Consider the following 20,541-nt stretch of genomic DNA (forward strand, 5'->3'; position numbering starts at 1 on the left):
ATATTGCCAGATATCTAATTATTAAATGTAAAATAATTATTAAGCAATGACAACAAATAAAGAGAATTACATATGCAACACTTACCTCATCTGGAAGAGAGTAAACGGTGATGTTTTTTGAAAATTCCTGATCTCCAAAGAAAACAGTCCCTTGGACAGGAAATACATCTTGCGTAAAGTCTGGACTAACCACCCATGATACACTAACATCACCAAAGGTGCCTCGATTTCTTATTACATCATAAACAGCTGTGAAATACAAATGTGTATAATATATATGAATATATATTTAACAATTCTAAAATGATGAGTAAAGAAACTGCTCAAAAAACAAAAGTAAAAGTAAGAACTCTTTTTAATAAAAGTCAATCATTTGCTTAGATAGCCTCAAGTTATGTTTCTAAATGTAGTAACCTAGTCTTCTTTCTTCAGGTATAAAATTTATAAAATAAATGGACTTGATCTCTTCTATCACAGTTTGAGGTTTTAAAAATCATTCTGCACAGGGAACAGAATGGGGATTAATTAGGTGGACCTATGACAAAGTTCTACAAGGATATGTGCTAAAAGCTTCTAGAGGAAGTTACTCACTCAAAAAGTAATTTTCTCACCTGACAGACATTGCTCTAAAAATAAGGTCCTTCTCATTTCAGGGCACTGCAATAGCTCCCTACCAGTAATTCTCAGTTTTAAAGTCTTTCCTATTTGACTCGCCTCATTCTTCAGTGTTTGACTTCTACCACATATGGTTAATTGAAATCAAAATATAACTGAAATCATCAGTTATCATCACAATACTGATGTAAGAAATAAAAACAGCAATTCTAAATATGATTTTTAAAATATTTATAGCTGTACTATATGTAATTTTTAAGGCAGATGGACAACTAAAAGTAACTATTCACTAAAGAAATAAACTAAAAAATGACTAACTTCCTCTTCAGTAAACAGTACTAGAATATAAGAAGCAGAATAAATTACCACTATAGGTATCGTCTCCTTTACTTTCATTTATCATAACAATTAGATCATCAGAGACAAATTCTATAATCCCATGAGGATCATCATTTTTTAGAATCGTTATGTTGACAACCGTAGCACTTCCCAACTTGCTTTCCCGTTCACCATGGCTGCTGAGGACCACCCAATAGTGTTCATCCAACTAAAATGAACATGTCAAATTAGGAAAAATATAAAGTTGAAATTTTAAAGCAAATAAAAATGTATCTGTTCAAGAATATTAATACTGTTTTCCAGAAACATCCCACTGACAGAAAAAGACAAAAGAGCTGATATTATTCCTAAAAAAATTGTCTAACATTCTCCTACCAATTAAGTGAGACATCAGATATGAAAGTATACATTATCCAAAAAGGGAAAAGATAAAATCATAATGCTATACTAACATAGTAAGAAGACTGGACCTTACCACTGATGATCTAGCCATTTAAGTTAATAAGAGTAAATAAAGTAAAATTAACTTAAAAACTACTTATGTATTGGTGTGCAAACACAATGGAACAATATATGGTTCCATTAATATAAAACTTAAATTTATTTATTTTTAAAAGTGATTTTATAGAAAAACTTCAGTTCAAACCCACATCATTAAAAGTTCAAACAGGTAACATAAAACAAAACATAAACAAAGCTTAAAGAAGATGAAGACTGATCACAATCATTTCATATCATTTGGTATTTCTTTATGTAGGACAAATGTACATAATTTAAAGTTGAATGAATCTCACTTTGTTTTTTAAACTTTTTTTTTCTTTTGCAAATTTCTCTCAAGCCTTTCTTGTTCACTTCTTCTCCTGTATCTTCTTATCAATGTCTAAGATATTTGTATTCATAATATACTAGACACTACCAGCTTTCCACAAAAGCACATGAAAAAAATAAAAACCTGTACCTCTGGTATTCCATCCAATCTTGTTAGCAACGTGATTACAATCTCCCATTCTCCAGGTTTAAATTCTAGCACCCCTGTGTTTCCATAGAACTCATTGCTATCTCTTGGCTCTACTTGGTAGTGTAGAAACTGCTTCACCAGAGCTCCCCTGGATCGGGTGATGTGGAGCTCTACAGATTCCCCTTCCTTAAAAAACAACAACAACAACAAAAATCCATGGAAGTTCAAACTCTTCAAGATTGTCCTTCTGAGGTTGTAAGTACAAAATAGACTAAAGTTTCTTTCATACTTACTTTTATAACATAGGGTCCTCTGGATGTAGGAGAAAATTCAAAAATTCCCCCAGGATCATCATTTTCCAAAATAATTAGGTCACAGCTAGTATATCCAGATTTTAGCACTTGATTTTCCACATTGACCCTGGAGAAGTCAGAAGGAAAAAAAGGAACATGCTACCTATAATCTTCATACTGAATTTTGCAGCCTTATTTACAATATTTACAACACTTCCAGATAATGAATATGAAGGTTATTAGGAGTTGAAATTTAAACTGAATTTAAGTGTATCAAAATTATATAAGATCAAAATACTTTTTACTCATAATATTTATGGAAGAACTTCTATTTCTGAATTCATTACATTTTTCATCTTTGGCTGAAATCAAATATTGCCTAAGTACACCAAAAATATTGTCTAAGTATACCATAAAATAAATAATCAAAGGCTATAAATGTATTTTTATAAAGAAAAAACTCTACAGATTTGTTTACAGTTTTATGAAAATTTAATTTGTAACATGTAGTTAGAAAATACATTTAAATAAAATTGCTTTAACTTTACATGCACTTGAATTTTTAAAAATTTTTAAATTTTTAAATTTTTAAAAAATCTAATGACATAAGATTATAATAACTAAATAAAAATTGGATAACTGCACAGACTAAAACAAGCCACACTGATCAAACATAAATGAAGTTATGATTAGATTTTAGAAATATTTTTGACCTTTCATATAATTCTATTCACCTCACTTTTAACTTCCTTTTTTGTTATTATAAAAGAAAATATAGAACATATGCCAAAAAAAACATGGAATAGAATGGATCTGAGATTCATGACTTGTTGAGCAATTTCTACACATCTCTCAAAAGAACATATTTAAAGAAGATTTTTTTATATTTCTGGTTTTTATGGTCGGTGTATAATTAGAATGATCAAAGAGACTGGGACGCAGGGCTCTGGGAGTTTAAAAGCCTGCATACTCTTTGAGAATTCTCAGACCTGCGGTCTGCTCTAAACCTTCCCAAATGTCACTTTCTGTTGAACCAAAAAGTACTCAAGATCAGACCTCAAAATTACAATGAAGCCACAACCAATATGTAGAAAACACAGCTCACTTCCTATGTAATAGAAAATCAGAATTTTCATCCTTCCCTAGCTTTTGGAAATCTGACAACCAACACCTAGCATACTCGTGACCGCAGAAGAGACAGCCCAAATAATAGGACAGTTATTTGTTACATTGTTAATCCAGTCATGTGATTTTCACAGTGAATATACCCGTATTTCATACATGCTCCCCTTACCATTAGAAAATGAAACGACACACAAAGCATGCTCAGGCATCAAGCAAAACTTCTCAAGACCTGCGGTCATGCAGAACCACAGCCTTGTCTAAAACAATGGCTTGAAAAGCAAAAAGGTTGAACAACCAAAACCAAGGCATTATTTTGTACACTTACCCAAAATACACGACAAACCTTTCAGTTTCTACCCTGTCAACACAGAAAGAAGTGTGGGAGGGGGAAAAGGAGACAGAGACACCATTTGCCAAAATCTCACTTAATACTGCTAGAAATTTGAACGACAGAGGAAAAATAAAGCTAAAGAAAGCTTTCCTTTTTTTTCCCCCACAAGCCAGTAATGTTCACTTTATGGAAATTCTGCACACTGGCTTCTCTGCTATTGACAAATGCTAGCAAGAGGTTCAGCAGTTCCCACTTAGGGAAGATGACCCCATGGACAGCTAGCATGTCAACACCCACGGAAGACATTCCTTTCCAGGCCTGCTCCAAGGCGCTGAGGTCTGCCAAACACTGTGCGTGCTCACAGGCCACAGCAGCTGAGCAAATCTCATTCAGCTTCACTTATAATTACTTAGTAGGTTTAGTGAGGTTTTAAAAAAAAAAACAATAATCTTCATCCTCAGACCGAAACCCAGTTATTCTTTGAAAAAATAAAAAACTCTAGAAGCAAAGAAATACATACCTTTCATCAATTGCATAGAAATAATATTAAGAAGCCATAAGATAGCATTTTTATCTTTTAACTCTGACAAATATTATTTAAATCGAACTTTGTATCAGGAAATCTAAATACTTTTCCAAATCCCCAGTGTAATGCATTTTCAAACAGTCTTGAAAAATACATGTCAACTTGCACAACCCCAGGGCTTCATTTGTAAGGTCAAATGACACTATTTATAAATATGGGGTTATACACAATATACATGAAAATTTTTCTGAAATACACAGGCAAAGTGAAATTTTTTTCTGATTTGGGGAAAATTAAACAGTAAAATATTTTTAACTGTTATGATACTGGAAGCATTACAAATTGTTTAACTCCAGAGCAACTTTTATCTGTACTAAACATAGAGAATTGCCATTTGAATTTGACTTTAGAGAAAGTATATAAGGTACCACAAAAAAATTGCTTCTCGGCCTTTTGGCTAAGATCAAGTGTAAGGTACCACAATAAAGTGTTATTTCTGTTGTATTATTATATCATAACATTGTAATAACACTTACTACCATTCATTCTTTCATTTTAGTTTTGTTAAAAATTTGTAAAATCAAGATGAGGTTTAGATAAAACATGTAATTTTTAATTTTAGATGTTATTCTCACATTTATTTAATTAAATATATCTTAGAACACTCAAATGTTATTGGCTCATTCTTACTCATGTACAATTTAGATAATATAAGTAAACACTATTGCTAATTGAATTAAAATATTTTAATATAAAATTAAATGAATTTCCTATATTTGAAAAGAGAATAACCATTAATTTCTGAAATACTCTAGCCCATGATTTGTATTTCCTTGTATACTGTTTTTGCCCATAGGAGAGAGAGAAATGAACACTTAAAAATTATATTTAATTTAAAGGTTGATATGATCAAGTTAAAAAATGACTTTTTTGGAAGAATACAAAAAGTATTTATTATAAAACTTTTGAAGGTGAAAATTAAATCATTCTTTAAACACTTAGCCAAAGCAGAAACTCAGCTAAGAGTTTTTATGAATTGCTAGATCTTGGGTTAATAAATGTTCATTTTTTTTCTTTTTTTTAAAGACTGCTCATTGATTTAATGAGTACTCAAACCTAAAAAAAAAAAAAAAAGGTAATTCTCAGTTTTCATTTACATTCCACTGATTTTTTAAAGTAATTTGAAATACCTTTCCTTAAGATTTAATGTGAAATACATATTAAAAGCATAAGTCATTAAAATCAGACATTTAGACAGCGTGTCTATTACATTTTTTATTTTTTTATTTTTTTTTGTTTGTGTGCTTTGTTTTACTTTTTATGTAAAATAGGGAGTAAACAGAATTCACTTACGAAAACAAACAAAATATACAGCAGACACTTAGTAGATTTGTTCCCTACATTCTATATTTTTCTTTGACATAAAAATAAGATGTTTACACAAAATACTTACAAAGAAAAACCTAATGGTAAAATATAGATTGGATCAGGGGTTCAATAAAATAATACACTATTTCAGTCCTGATTAATATAGTATAAGATAATGCCAATTGAATTTATATGTGATTTTTATTGTTTATAAAATATGAATTTTGCAAAGCACTCCAGTCACACTAACCTTCTCAAATATGTATCAACATTAATATAGATAAGCTTGGCTTTGATTTTTTTTTTTTTTAAACTAACTGACATCAGTTAAACACAGAACTTTTTTTCACTTTTGGAGGTTTTCTGTATTACTAAAAAATAAAAAATCTCTCTGAGACTAGTATTTTCCTAACATAAATTTTCCACTGAGAAATGTTAAGTAAATCCTTATTATTAATGAAAAAAAGCCTTAAATTTGTATTTTTGATTCTCTGTAATGTGTGTATTATTTAGTGTTCAAATTCTATGTTAAAAAGAGAATTTCATTACATTAAGATTAACGCTTTCTTTTTACTCATTCAAAAAAGCTCTAATCCCATCCCCTGCTGAAAATGAAGCAGACACAGCTGTTTGTTTAACCTAACATTTTTGATTTATTGCTGCCTAGTTTTTTAATATAGCAACTTATTAGCTATGCTTATGTTATATCTGATATCCTCCAAAAATTCTCTGTCCAATGTTTCCTCATAATGAATAGCAGGGTAAAAATTCACTATGTCACAATACTCACAGTCTAACCAGAACCATCAACAACAACAAAAAAAGTCAGAATCCCAGCAAAATGTCATCTATTCAGTTTTTTCTCTTTACTTCATATGGAGGAAAGAATTAAAACAAAAAACAAAATTATTTCAGAGAACTCGAACATATATAAATGTTACTAAATAAACATAAGCTAAATGGGTTATTACCTGTCTAGAGAAAGTGTTACTGTCTCATTCATTTCCGGTGTGTCATCAGCTTTGACTGTAATGTTGATTGTTGTATCACTTTGCCCAGATAAAAACACAACAGAGCCATTAAAGGGACCTATATCATCCAGGGTCACTGCTTTTGAATTAAAGCCAGAGGGCTTCAAACTCCAATAGACAGTAGCCTGGCCATCGGTTCCATCCCGATGTAAGGGAATGTATACCTTATTTAAAAAAAAAAAAAACGAACAATTTCTTCTGAAATATATGCTAACAAATTATGTAAGCTTTTCAGTTAGTGCATGGCCATGTTATTATATGAATGTATGTATTCTGCATAGAGAGGCCAACTATTAAATAACAATAAAATATAACTGAAAATATCTTCTTTTTATAAAGCATAAAAATAATTTTAGATATAACTTTTTATTAGTTTTTGCTAATCACATCTATCTGCAAAACTGCTCCCACTCAAAAATATCCCTAACCTGTATTTTGTCTTAATAAAAGGATATTTTAAAAGCCAAAGAACAGTGAAAAAAACCGCAGAACATATTGGTTAAATACGAAATTTTCATCAAAGTTTCTCCCCCCAAAAAAAGAATTAATGTAATATCACAATATAAACTGAAAGATAAAGTTTTGTAATTAAAACTAGAAAATTATGAAAAATTCATCTTAAAGTTATAGAGGCAAAAATAAGAAAATAATAATATAAACAAGAACAAGAAATGTTTCTAGCCAATATGATACATGCGATAGAAATAAACTGAGATACTCAAATAGTTCTGGGTGACCTTGGGCAAGTTACTTAACCTCTCTGACCTCAATTTCCTCTAGTGAAATGAAGCTAGGACTTCCCCATTTTGCAAGTTTGTGGAGAGGATTAGAATGCCTCTCCATTAAATGAGCTAAATAAATGGCAACTTTATAATAATTCTGAAACAAATTATTTTTGGTAGTTTTACTTAAGTGCAGTACATTTCAAATATAGAAAATAGAAGGATCATTGTAGATAATGATAAAGTTTTTTTCAAATAAAGAATATAAATGAAAACTTAATGGTAGATACATTATTCTAAGTCCCTAAAAAACTACCTTCTTTGTTCTTTGCTTTTTAACACAACCCATTTTGAAAAATGGAAGATATTTTCCTCACTAACCATTCTGCTAATCTGACTATCAACGGTCTGGGCTGGAGGCTAGTAAGCAAAATAAAATACTTAAGAAAGACAAAAAAAATTAAGAGTCACCCTGAGGGAGTGGGTGTGGCCTGGGCTATGGATGGGACAGAGAGAAAGAGAACTGAGGGATATTTCCACACTTTCTGTTTCCCAGAGGGGAAGAATGCAAGTTTACAGAGCCCAAAATTTTCCCTCAAAACTAATTTCCCTCAAGGGAAAAATATGAAATGGTAAATTGACAGCAGATAATGAATAAAAGAAATCCACTCTCTAAATGTTTTTAGTTTTTAAGTTTTTAGAAGGAAACAGTGTATTAAAAAAAATACAAAAATCGAAACCATCTTGAACAATGAGATACTCTGCCAATTTCCAGAATCAAATATACAAGCAAAGGAAGTCACGGATACCATATTCCGACATAAGACTTTGATAACAAAAACAATTCTCCTCTTTTCCGATCTGAACCCAAACCCACTTTAAGTCAAATCTAATTTAGGAGAGTCTTAGAGAAGGTTTCGGGGATAGACCGTGACTCAGATAATGGTAAAGCTGAAAGAGTCATCCCTAGATAAATGGCAGGAAAATTCAATCAGGGTTGGGGGCACATAGGGATGATATGTTTATGAATGTGCTTTTGTGTGTGTGTGTGTGTGTGTGTGTGTGTGTGTGTGCGCGCACGCGCGCGCCCACAAAAATTTACCCATATATAAAAAATGTCTCAGATCTGGCATTCCACAACTTTCCCACCACCAAGTGGAATGGCGATCCAAGTGGATCCCTTCTGCGGCCAAGCACAGAACCCAAGGCAGCCACCCTAGTCCTGCCCAAAGCAAGCATGAGTAACACTGATAAATACAATAGGTCAGGGATACCTGCAATACATGTGACTTGGTCAATAAAAAAAGAAAAATTATGTTTAGCTATCACTCTGGCAAATGTCATAGCACTATCTAAAAACATCTACATCCCAATTCTGGCCATGAGCAATTAATTCTAATTTTATTCTAACAAATTTGGCAAAAGATGATGGAAAAATCACACATTCATTAGTTACTTATATCAAATGACACATTGAAAACTTGCTGTAAATGGTGAAGCTTTTCAAGGTCTGTTAAGTCTGTATGTTAACTCTACAAAAAAGGAAAACTGTCTATGCCTTATCTCAGACTCATTAGGGCTCATCAATAAGAAAAAGCTTACTTACCACTTCAGCAGCAGAATCTTCTGGTTCGTGTAAAATGATTGGAAGATTGCTAAGGAAGCCAATTTCTCCATTTGCAATGTCTGGAGTAACCACTAAAGAAATATTTTGGATTTTCCCAAATCTAGGACTTACAGGTGGGACTGGGGGAATTATGTTCACCAACTCCACAGTTTCCAACTATAATAAACAAACACAAAAAAAAAAAATTAAAAGAAGAGAAATTTTTAATTAAAAAAATCTTAATAGCATGGGACAACAAAATAAATAAGTAAAGATCACAAACTTGGCAACTTCATCTCCTCTTTCAGTCACTATCCTACTTCAATCTCCTACACTGACTTCTTGAGTTTTTTGTTTTTTCTCTTGTTATTATTCCCCAGCATTCTTTCTAAGCCCTTTATCTTACAATATTATACCCTCTCCCTAATAATATCTCGATCTCTCCTGTGAATTCCAAATCTTTCTAACAACTGTCCCTGGACATCACATAAATGTCACACAGACACCTTACAGATAGAATATCTAAAATAGAAATAACTACCTCCATGTTCCCTCACGACTAACATCACCACCACTACCAACTGCTTTTCCTCCTTTACACCTGTACCCAACTATCTTGACCCTAAAGGCAAACTGAGAGTTGACCTACGTCTCATTCTTCTCTTCCACTGACCCACACTTCCAATCAATCACCCCCCCCTTCTAAGCCAGAGAAAACTCACTATCAGAAGATCGTTCAAAACTCCAAATGTAACCTAACATGTCTCTCTGTTTAAAGAAAAACAGCGTATGTATATCACACAGTATCCCCGCGCCTAATGAACATGACCACTAGAGTAACTTCCACAGTATTCTCATCTAGAATAGCCTCCCTTCATCATCTCGCAAGTCCAAAATGCTCCCACTCTTAAAGACCGGTTAAATCTCCCCCTTTCGTGAAGATTTCCTAGTATCTGCAGCCCCTTCTATTCTCTTTCTGAACTTCTACAACTGCCCTCCCTAAACTTAGAACTTTATTATAAATTTCACATGTTGCTTGCCTATCATCATTTTGTAAATTCCAGACTTTTACTTCCTAACATAGCCCTTGTGAGTCTGTGTTCTCTTCCTCAGCATTTCACCATGCCATGACACAGACCCAAACTGCAGCTGAAACACAGTAAATGCCTGTCAACTCATCCCTCTAACAAAACGAGCTCTATAAGAATCCTGGTATATCACAAACCTTCAACATCTTAATATTCTAACTTTCCAAAATTCACCTGATCAATCCATACCGTGTTCACGTGAGGAGTACAGGAATAAATAATCATTACAGGACTGCAAAAACAATAAAGATTTTAAGCTGAAAAGCAATTCTGAACTTAGTAACACATTATGGATCTCCCACTCTTTAGAGGCTTCTGATAGGCTTTGTAATATGGAAACAATGCCAATAAGTTACTACCAGAAGAGACTTGTGATTTAAATTGATTTTCCACAGACAGGAGTAGTTCTGATCCCACAGACAATGTCACATTTTATGATAAATGATATATATGTTAAAGACAAAAGCAAATGCCCTTTTAACATGTCACACATTTTGCTTTATGAATTGATAAAGAAGATGTGGTATATATATATATTTAATGGAATACTATGCAGCTATCAAAAAACCCAAAATCTTGCCATTTGCAACAACATGGATGGAACTAGAGGGTATTATGCTAAGCAAAATAAGTCAATCAGAGAAAGACAACTATCACATGATCTCTCTGATATGAGGAATTTGAGAGGCAGGGCAGAAGTTCATGGGGGAAAGGGAGGGAAAAATGAAACAAGATGGGACTGGGGAGGGAGAAAAACCATAAGACTCTTAAGTTTCAGGAAACAAACTGAGGGTTGCTGGAGGGAAGGTGGGTGGGAGGGATAGTATGGTGACTGGGTGATGGACATTGGGGAGGGTATGTGCTATGATGAGTGCTGTGAATTGTGTAAGAGGGATGAATCACAGACCTATACCCTTGAAACAAATAATACATTAAATGTTAATAAAAAAAAAAAAAAATCACCTACAGGAGGGGTGCCTGGGCGGCTCAGTTGGTTAAGAGTCTGACTCCTGATTTCATTTCAGGTCATGATCTCAGGTTTGTGAGGTTGAGACCTGTGTCGGGCTCCGTGCTAGATATGTAACCTGCCTAAGATTCTCTCTGTCTCACCCCCTTTCCCTTCCCACCCCCTTTCTAAAAATATATAAATATTTTTAGTTTTTTTTTTTTTAATCTAAAAGTCACATACAGGAGAAAGATACAAAAAAAAAACCCGTCTATATTTTGGTAGTCATTTGAGTTAAAGAAAAAAAAATCAGACTGACACATTTTGTCAAAAATGGTATGTAGTAAAATAAAATGTGTAATTCTTTAGTATACTGCATTTACTTTTTAAAATAAATAAAATGTAAAGATAAATAGTAAAAACCACATATCTGTCATTCTAAAGAAAAGAAATAGATATACATGTAAATTTCTACTTATCTTTAAAAATATTACAAAGAATAAACAAAATGTACATATTATATGTATAGATAATATATATATAATTTATATCTATACTTAATGCATATATAAAATATATATGAATATAAGGTATACATTGTTTGGAGGCAAAGATGTTTCCAAAATACTTGGTCATGCATGAGTAAGCATGTGTCTGTGAATGAACACTCTCATTCCCATACATTCACCAAGAGCTAAACTGATAATACTATTCAAAACATCAGGATATTTTTACTCCAAATACTCCAAAACTTTGGAGTTTTTACTCCAAAACTTTCTAAAAAGAAAAGAGGAAAATAAGTAAGTCACATCTCACATTTATCAAAAAAACTAATTCTAAGTACAGGATTTTTGAAAAATACAAAGAAAGAAGATACAGAATGCTATGAAATGAACAGATCAAAAGGAAAATGCTAATTTTCCATGGCTTATTTCCTAGTCTCTAAGCCTTTTTGTCTGGGTTCCTTAAGCATCTGCTAAATCAAACTGGCCCATTCATAGAGTCGTTCTTTGCTTTCAGACAGTTTGCAACTGGGACAGCACATTAGCAAACCCCAAGCCTGCCAAAAGTTGTATCTCAGACTAATGTATTTAGCTGAGAGGGTTAGTGAAGAATGAGGAGCTCATGTCTCAGATTCTCCTTTCTTCAATTTCATTCAACTTTCCATGCAGAATCTGATGCCTCCTATTCTTGAGTTGCTCATCCATTATGTACTACACAAACTACATAACCTTCTAATTTCAACCAGTCTTCCAGAACCTACAGCTGTTTTGAACCTCAAGGAATTGTGTTGGTGACTAATAGTGTCTTTTTTTTTTTCCTAAACTGTTAAATTAACTGTCTGCACTCTAAGACCTTTTGTTTTTATAACTGAATACAGAGAGCTAAAAAGAATTGGGTCTGGAATTAGTGGTGCAAACAGATTTCTAAACCGGCATCACCAAAATTCAGACACTACACACTTCTTCAAGTTTTCCCTGACTTTTCAAGTAGCATCAAGAATAAATTCTGCCATGCTCATATACAGTGCTGAAAATAGCTTGGATAATATCTGATCCATAGATGGTCCTCAATAAACTTTTGTTGACAAAGAGATTCTCTGCAGCTACTTGGATAGATGTACTAAATATTTTCAAAAGAGTAAAAGCTTGATAGAAAGGTTACTAATATTGGCACAGATATAAGGGGTCTGTATCCACAGTAAAAACTGGTCTTGAGGCAGCATGAGAAAAGAAATCAGAGAGCCAAAATGGGAACAGAAAAGTTCTCCAAAACTCAAAATCAACAATTAAATTCATCTCATATCACAAGAATGCCAGGATGCCTAGGCCTCCATGAAAGTAAAAGCAACTGTGTAAAATCTTTGCTTTATTTCACTTGGGTTCATAATTTGGTTCTCATATCACTTGTGCCCTGTGCAAGACTGGAGACACAAAGAAGGGAGAACTGAAAACTGACATACCTTAAACGTATGTTATGAATTTAAATATTTGTGCTCCCCTAGAATTCACACATTGAAAACCTAATCCCTGGGGTAATGGCACATGGAGATAACTGGGTCATGAGGCTAGACCCCCATGATGCAACTGTGCCCTTATATGAAAAGACGCCAAAGAGCTTGCTTCCTGTCTCTCTCCACTATGAGAGGACACGGCAATAGGACATCAGTCTGCAAACCAGGAAGAGAGCTCTCAAGACAGCTCTCAGCAGACACTCTTCATGCCAGCATCCCGATCTCGGACTTCCCAGCCTCCAGCACTGTGAGAAATAAAGGTCTGTTGTTCAAGCCACCAGCCTATGGTATTTTTTTTAGCAACCTGAACCAAGACAATGTATATCAATGACAGTGCTCTGAATCCAGAGGACAAGGACAGCAGAAAAGGCAAAGCACAGCGCTGATACCAAAAATAAAAACAAAAACTCCATCAAATTCTGAAACTCCTCGTAACAACTTATTTTCTCCCAGGGACTCTTGAAAACTGCTAAGTTTGGAAAATGCTGCCGTCAGTGCAAACTGGTGAAATTAGTTATGCACTTTCATGTATTATTAGGTCCAATCTTAAAACACTGTGACCTCTTTTTTATAAGGCCAAATGTATACCTTTTCAAAAAAATTTCTAAATATATCTTCATATGTGTTCCGATAGCAGCATTCTAGTCCCTTTAATTTCTTGCTCAACATGGCCAGGGCCAGGGACTCCACCACATGCTCAATTCCACTTCACAGATGCGGATGCCCCATCTGGCCACTCAGGTCACAAGAGCATCCCACAAGCCATAGGGGAAGCAGACACCACTGTGTACAAGGCCATGTTCTCTTCACCCATCACTCCAAGAGAAATTCAGGGGTCCTCCAAGATGGGTTATCCTCCTAGAAGTATGCATCACATCATACCTTCCCCATTTTGAGGTAACACAAAATACCAATAAAAAAATAACGAAAGATGAAGAGGGTGCCTGGGTGGGCTCAGTGGATTAAGCGTCTGCCTTTGGCTCAGGTCATGATCCCAGAGTCCTCGGACTGAGCCCCACATCGAGCTCCCTGCTCAACGGGAAAGCTGTTTCTCCCTCTCCTACTCCCCCCTGCTTGTATTCCCTCTCTCACAGACTCTCAGTCAAATAAATAAATAAAGTCTTTAAAAAAAACAAACTATCAAACAAAAAAAGATGAAGAGCAGAATCTCCTAACATTAAGTGGCATAACTTTTGGAAACAATGGCAAAATGTCTTCTTGTGGGTACACATGTTACAAAGAGGTATCCTCTACATAGTGATAAATCTTATATCTCCATAACAGGTCACCTTCTAGACTCCTCTACCTGGAGTCCTCAAAAAATATACAAATGGTACAAGCATGAGCAATGTCCCAGGTGAAAACATACAAAAAAAGACAAGAGTTTTCAGAAAGAAAGGGCCTACCCCATCAAGCACCAAGCAAAGGAGGAAACAGTCCTGTGGAATTCAAAACACTAAGAAGATTTAAAAAAAAAAAAAAAAAAAAAAAAGCTCTCAGGGTTAACAAGCAAGTTACCTAAAAATGTAAATAATGTCTTTCCCCACACATTTCTCATCAGCAACTGTGCTATAGAACAATACCCTCCAAATTCTGAAGAAAAAAGTATTTATTTTTATTTTTAGAGAGGGGGAGAGAGAGAGAAGGAGAGAGAGAATCTCAAGCAGGCTCCACACCCAGTGCACAGTCCAATGCAGAGCTGAATTCCACAATCCTGAGATCATGGCCTAGGCTGAAATTGAGAGTCAGACGCTTAACCAACTGAACCATCCAGGCACCCTGGAAAAATCATTTTAATCTAAAAATTTCTACCAAGCCAAACTATCAATGTGAGTTTGAAGTTTTGTTTTTAGCTTTTCAAAGACTCAAAAAGTTTACTTTACATCTTCCTTTTCTGCATATGTATTTGAGGAAGACATTACAACAAAAACCAAACACAATCCAAGAAAGAAAAAGCAAGAGATCAAGAAAATTCGGGAGCTCAGTAGAAACCATTCCAAATAGCAGGTGTGGAGCAAGCATAGAAAGCAGTTAGTATGGCTAACTCACCATCCAACATGTATAAGAAAACTGGAAGCTAGAATGTTGTGAGGATGGCGTATAGAAAGGGAGCAGTCAGAAATACTAAAGAAAGCAGCAAAAACCATAAAACAAAGTCTAGGCAAAAATATGAGACCAATTTAAATGTGCATGATTCGAAAAAATTAATTGAATATGAGACTTCATTTGATACATATTTCGGTTAGTGAAATATGTGGAGATAAAGGATTATAAACTCTTTATCAACCCATTCACACTATTTGAATTTCTATTAAATTTATTTACATAACCAAAATTCAGTAAGCATCCTTTATTGCTTTCTAATTTCCAGAATCAACCAATAACAAATGCATGGAAAACATAACCACACTATCATAAGTGAGTGCAGATTTTTTTTAATTTTGGCAATAAAAATAATGTTTTGGTTAATAAAAAAAGTAGAAGAATATGTTACAGGGCCCTAACTTCTTTTTTTTTATTATTTTTTTTAAGATTTTATTTATTTATTTGACAGAGATCATAAGTAGGCAGAGAGGCAGGCAGAGAGAGAGGGGGAAGCAGGCTCTCTGCTAAGCAGAGAGCCCAAAGTGGGGCTTGATCCCAGAACCCTGGGATCATGACCTGAGCTGAAGGCAGAGGCTTTAACCCACTGAGCCACCCAGGCGCTCCCCTAACTTCTTTTTATTAAGTAGATGAGAATCCAGAGATTCTATCTATAGTTAATAGACAAAGAAACAGATTTTTTAGTATGTTATTTTAAAATCTACACAATTTTTCTCATATTGCTTTATTTCTGAAATGCCTCCCCTATAGTATCCATCATCAAAAACAGTATTTATCCTATAAATCCCATTCCTATCATATTTTCCTAAATCAACTCAAAAGAATGGTGGATCTCTTTCTCCTTCTCTCTCTCAATCTCTCCCCTACCTGCCCTCCTCCATTAACAATCTGTGTTATTCCATTTTGTCATCTGTTATTTTCTGACCTGCATTTCAAGTTGGTATACTTTTATTAAAGTATTAACTTTAGTAGGACCCTTGTTTTATTCATCCTTATATGGCTTAGGAGCAGACACTTTCTCTCCTTGGGCACCCTCAACAAATTGTAGTTAACTAATCGTAGCATCCAAACCATCAGTGTGGCAAGATAAGGGTTCGTTAACTGTCTCACACAGACAAATACATTTGCAGTTGAACCAAAGTTGAAATTGTTCTAATCATTACAGTACCTTTACTAGAAAGTGGGCCCCATTCTGAAGGAATGCATCATTTCTTATTGGTAGTTTTGTGGTGACTTGGATTTTTTGTTCTGGAAAAATGAGGTTATTTCTCCTGGACATATTTAAGATGCCATCTTTTGCTCGCAAAGGGTCCACAGCTCCAGCAGGAATATAAAGGGCAGAATAAAGCATCTTTACATCTCCTTTAGTTCCTCCTCCTCTTGTAAAACTCAGGAATAAATATCGTTCACCTGGGCTGCTTTCAATCTTCTGGTTTTCCATAGGAAAAAATGTTATTAGGCCATAAACATCATCACTATCCTGAATGTAGAACAAAAGCTGCAGATAAGGAAATAAAATATTAAAGTGTAGAATTCTCACATCTGAGAAGCCCAGACTATTGATTTTCTAAACTATTCTGATTTTTAATAGTAATTTACATGTCTAAAGATGATCACTTTTTACATGCAATAGAGTAAAAGATGAATCAAAAATAGATTTGGCAACTTTCCCAATTTATTGTTTGTGGAATTTTTTTGAAGAATAAATTTTTTATTATTTTTTACTCAAGACCATCTTGAGTAATGGAAACGTACATCATTTCTAAAAACAAGTGTTCTTCCTGTTGCACCCACCTAGACATAAAAGTAATACATGTGATCAAATTCTTTGGCTCTTCAGTAACACAGAAATATTCACACAAGTAAAGCAGAACAACTGATCTACCTCTGCTGGTTCGCTCACTTCTGCACCTCCTCGTACTGTATGAGGCAGAATCCGAAGTAGATAAGCTTCTGCTTCTTCTGGAAGATCATCATTAACAATAGTAAGAGGAATTGATGTCAACATCTGCCCTTGTGCAAAATGGAGAACTCCGGAACTTGGTCTGATATCTGCTGTTACTGGTGAGGGATCACTGCTATTCCGTGTCAGTTCCCAGTTCACAGAAATATTCCCATGGGTGCCACCATTTCTAACCACTGTAATTTCTTCAAATCTAGAATTTTATAATACATACATATGGTCACATGTTATACTTGTTTCCCTTAGCTGGGCTTTTTCTTTTTCTTTTTAAGATTTCATTTATTTATCTGACAAAGAGAGAGATCACAAGTAGGCAGAGAGGCAGAGAAAGAGGGGGAAGCAGGCTCAGCAGATAGGGAGCTCGATTCCAGGACCCTGAGATCATGATCTGAGCTGAAGGCAGAGGCTTAACACACTGTGCCGCCCAGGTGTCCCCCCTTAGCTGGGCTTTTTTCAACGTCAAACTGGCCATCAGATTTTGGTAAAAGCAGAATCCATATCATAGAGAACGAATGGCTGTTTTTAATATGAAGGGGTAGATATGTAGATGTGTCCTGGGAACCTATTACAGTATAAATTCACTTGCATATTTAAATCACTCTGAAAATAAGAGAGAAAACAGCAAAACCATGGTGGAAGGAGTGACACAGTTCGACACTATGTCCAACAGCACAAGTACTGAATCACGGAATAATATATTAAAATAATCGTAGTAACAGGTTTAAAATAAACCATACCTTGATGTTGTATCTTCATCAATTACAACTGTCCTTTCAAATAAGATACTGTTGAATGACAGGACTCCATAAGGTTTGTCATTTGGCTTAATGGTGATTTGCACAATAGAAGGGGGTAATAGCACAGCATCTCCCTGCAAGGTATCTTTTAGTAATACAACATAAAATGATTCCGCAATCTCTGGAACGGTGTCATCAACTATCTGAAATTTCAGGTGTGATTCATGAGTAAAAGGTGGAAAAACAATAGTTGGTGTTGGCTGAAGATCAATGAAGTCTAAATTTTCCTGGGCATGTGCTGTTGAATTCCCAGTTATAATAACGTAACTGATTGAAACCTCATATTCGTTAGATCCAATCAGATGCCCATTTTCATCTTTTCCACGAACCACTGGAATTAGGAGTATGTGGTCTTCCTCAGGGACCAAATAAATATTCTGAACGAATCTCACGGGACTATCATTTTTCTTAATGATTATTTCAACTGAGCTCCTAGAGGTGTTGATCTCAGCTCCTCCTTCTACACTTTTCAGTTGAATCAAAAATATTTCATCATTTTCTGGTACCTGTCAATAAATATAAACAACAGCAAAAATATCAATAGCCAAAACATCTGCAAAGAAACCAGAGTATACAAAGTTGCTATGCTTCAGTACAAAGATACAAAAAAATTTTAACTGAAGGGAATAGAGAGGCTTGTTTAAAATCTACATATTAATATATCTTCCAAAGTTACATAATATATTTTAGATAGGGAAGGAAAAGTTCATAAAGCAATGGTATGGACAGGTATTAAAATATAGGTATAATGTCTTCCAACCTTGATCAATCTTTAGGTAACACTAATGATTTGACAGTAAGACTGGGCATAAAATTTTACTAGTTTTATCAAACTGGTAGAGTCAGAAGTAGCATGAGAGTAATCTAATAATAACATGTAAGAATATCTAAGAATCTGGGATAATATTATAGATACAGAATATCTAAGAATATGGAAAACATTACATTAAACATCACATGCAAATAGTTTTCAACATGTGAATTATTCTTGCTTTGCTCTAAATGATTTCTAATTCAAGAAGTAAAAATATACCAATCATATGATTTCCAAAATACACATCATGCCTCTGGAGAACAAGCTCTAAGAGTCACTATCAGGGAAATGTTGACATTGTTAGAGTGAAACTTTTTTTTTTTTTTTTTTTTTTTTTTTTTTGCAGCTGCACAGAATTCCTGGGGATAATGCTGCTTAGATAAATTCTGTTTTATGAATAAAAGGGAAAAAAGAAATCTTTTTACCTCCATAAACAGCAATACAAAAGGTAATGCTATTTATCTAAAAAAAAAAAAATGCTGTGATTTGATTGGTGATCTTTTTATTGCCCAATTTTACTGAGGAATAATTGACAAATATAACTAATATATCTTAAATGTACACAAGATGGTTTGATATACATATACATTTTGGAATAACTGCAGAGATCCAGAGAATTAACACAATCATCGCCTCACACATTGATTCTTTTTGTGTGAGTGACTGAACACTTATGATCTACTCTTAGCAACTTTCAAGTATACAACACTGTTTTATTAACAGCAGGCACCATGCTGTACATTAGATGCTCAGAGGATGATCTTTTAAGTTTCTAGGTAAAATGCATAATTAATCATTGCCCCAAATTATAACCTTTTCAAGGATCTAAAAACAAAAGGTTTTTACTAGTTTAAAGAACCAGAAGAACTAGAGTCATCAATGCTACCTATTATTTCATTTTTTTTAAGAGAAACAATTTCTAATAATGTCTTCTAAATCATTTTTCTTCTCTTGGGATTTTTTGTGATTTGATTTCATGATTCTTTTTTTTTTTTTTGTAGCAAGATAAGGGATAAAATTCCCAGCTATTTTATTCTCTCTTTGTTTCTGACAATATTAAGATTGTTTTATTAAAAGTTACATTTTTTCTCATTTAGCTCACAAGAGATACCTTGCACATTATTGTTCAAATCCCTTCCCTTCTTAATTAAGTTAGCTGTGTCACATATCTCAATCCTTGGTAACTTCAATATGAAATGAAAAAATTAAAACTAAAGCCTTTGCATGAATATGAACATTTAAAGTATCCAAACAAAAGAATATCAATTACAGTAGAATCTTTGTTTCCATAGTAAAATATTTATGCTGTGTAGGTAGTACTGTAACTGTTCAAAACTGAAATCACCAACAAAAATCAATCATCAGGGCTTACAAAATGATTAAGTTTTTGTAATACATGTGGTTGCCGGTTATATTCAGGCTTATCAGCTTTTAGATATACAATTTTATGTGAAGTAAATTAGGTAAATATTAATCAGATATACTCCCAAATGGCTCTTTATATCTAAAGTATACACTAACTAGTTAGTACAATACACTAACCTTACACAGGACTATGTTCTTGAATAATTTCAAATACTGAACACAGTTTAATGCTTGACATAATGTACTCCAACATGTCTGTACTACAGGCAGAGTCCCTGTCCCACTGAAGCATTTAACAGTATCTCACCTCATCATCGAGTACTGTCAAATTATAAATGACTGTTGCTCTGCCAGGGGGAAAGGTGATATTTCCTTTAACTGGGCTCAAATCTTCCTCAGGTGAATTTGCACCACCCTCTACCTGCAAAGAAACACACAGTGCCATTGATAAACACAAACTATTTCACAAGAGCAAGAAAGCATTACTGACAAAAATCAAAAATCCACTTAAAAATGTTTTGAGAGAAGAATTATAGA

General features: G+C 34.0%; 1 protein-coding gene across 7 annotated transcripts in view; it reads right to left on the reverse strand.

Annotated features, from left to right (window-relative positions):
• ADGRV1 (adhesion G protein-coupled receptor V1) overlaps positions 1–20,541 on the reverse strand; it is a 554,175-nt gene that overhangs the window by 470,050 nt on the left and 63,584 nt on the right. For 4 of the 7 annotated variants that reach the window (XM_032846573.1, XM_032846563.1, XM_032846588.1 and 1 more), the window contains exons 7-17: positions 20,312–20,425; positions 17,766–18,331; positions 16,951–17,221; positions 16,234–16,563; positions 8,915–9,091; positions 6,527–6,750; positions 3,656–3,688; positions 2,206–2,332; positions 1,913–2,098; positions 982–1,162; positions 86–249 (exon numbers count right to left, since the gene is read on the reverse strand). In XM_032846573.1, coding sequence (XP_032702464.1) covers positions 86–249; positions 982–1,162; positions 1,913–2,098; positions 2,206–2,332; positions 3,656–3,688; positions 6,527–6,750; positions 8,915–9,091; positions 16,234–16,563; positions 16,951–17,221; positions 17,766–18,331; positions 20,312–20,425 — 2,373 coding nt within the window. Of the gene's footprint in view, positions 1–85; positions 250–981; positions 1,163–1,912; positions 2,099–2,205; positions 2,333–3,655; positions 3,689–6,526; positions 6,751–8,914; positions 9,092–16,233; positions 16,564–16,950; positions 17,222–17,765; positions 18,332–20,311; positions 20,426–20,541 lie in introns of those variants that run through there. The other 3 variants (XM_032846581.1, XM_032846569.1, XM_032846598.1) reach the window with 2 other exon arrangements.

This window comes from Lontra canadensis, unplaced genomic scaffold (assembly GCF_010015895.1).
Source record: "Lontra canadensis isolate GAN:19392208 unplaced genomic scaffold, GSC_riverotter_1.0 scaffold4, whole genome shotgun sequence".
Classification (NCBI taxonomy): domain Eukaryota; kingdom Metazoa; phylum Chordata; class Mammalia; order Carnivora; family Mustelidae; genus Lontra; species Lontra canadensis.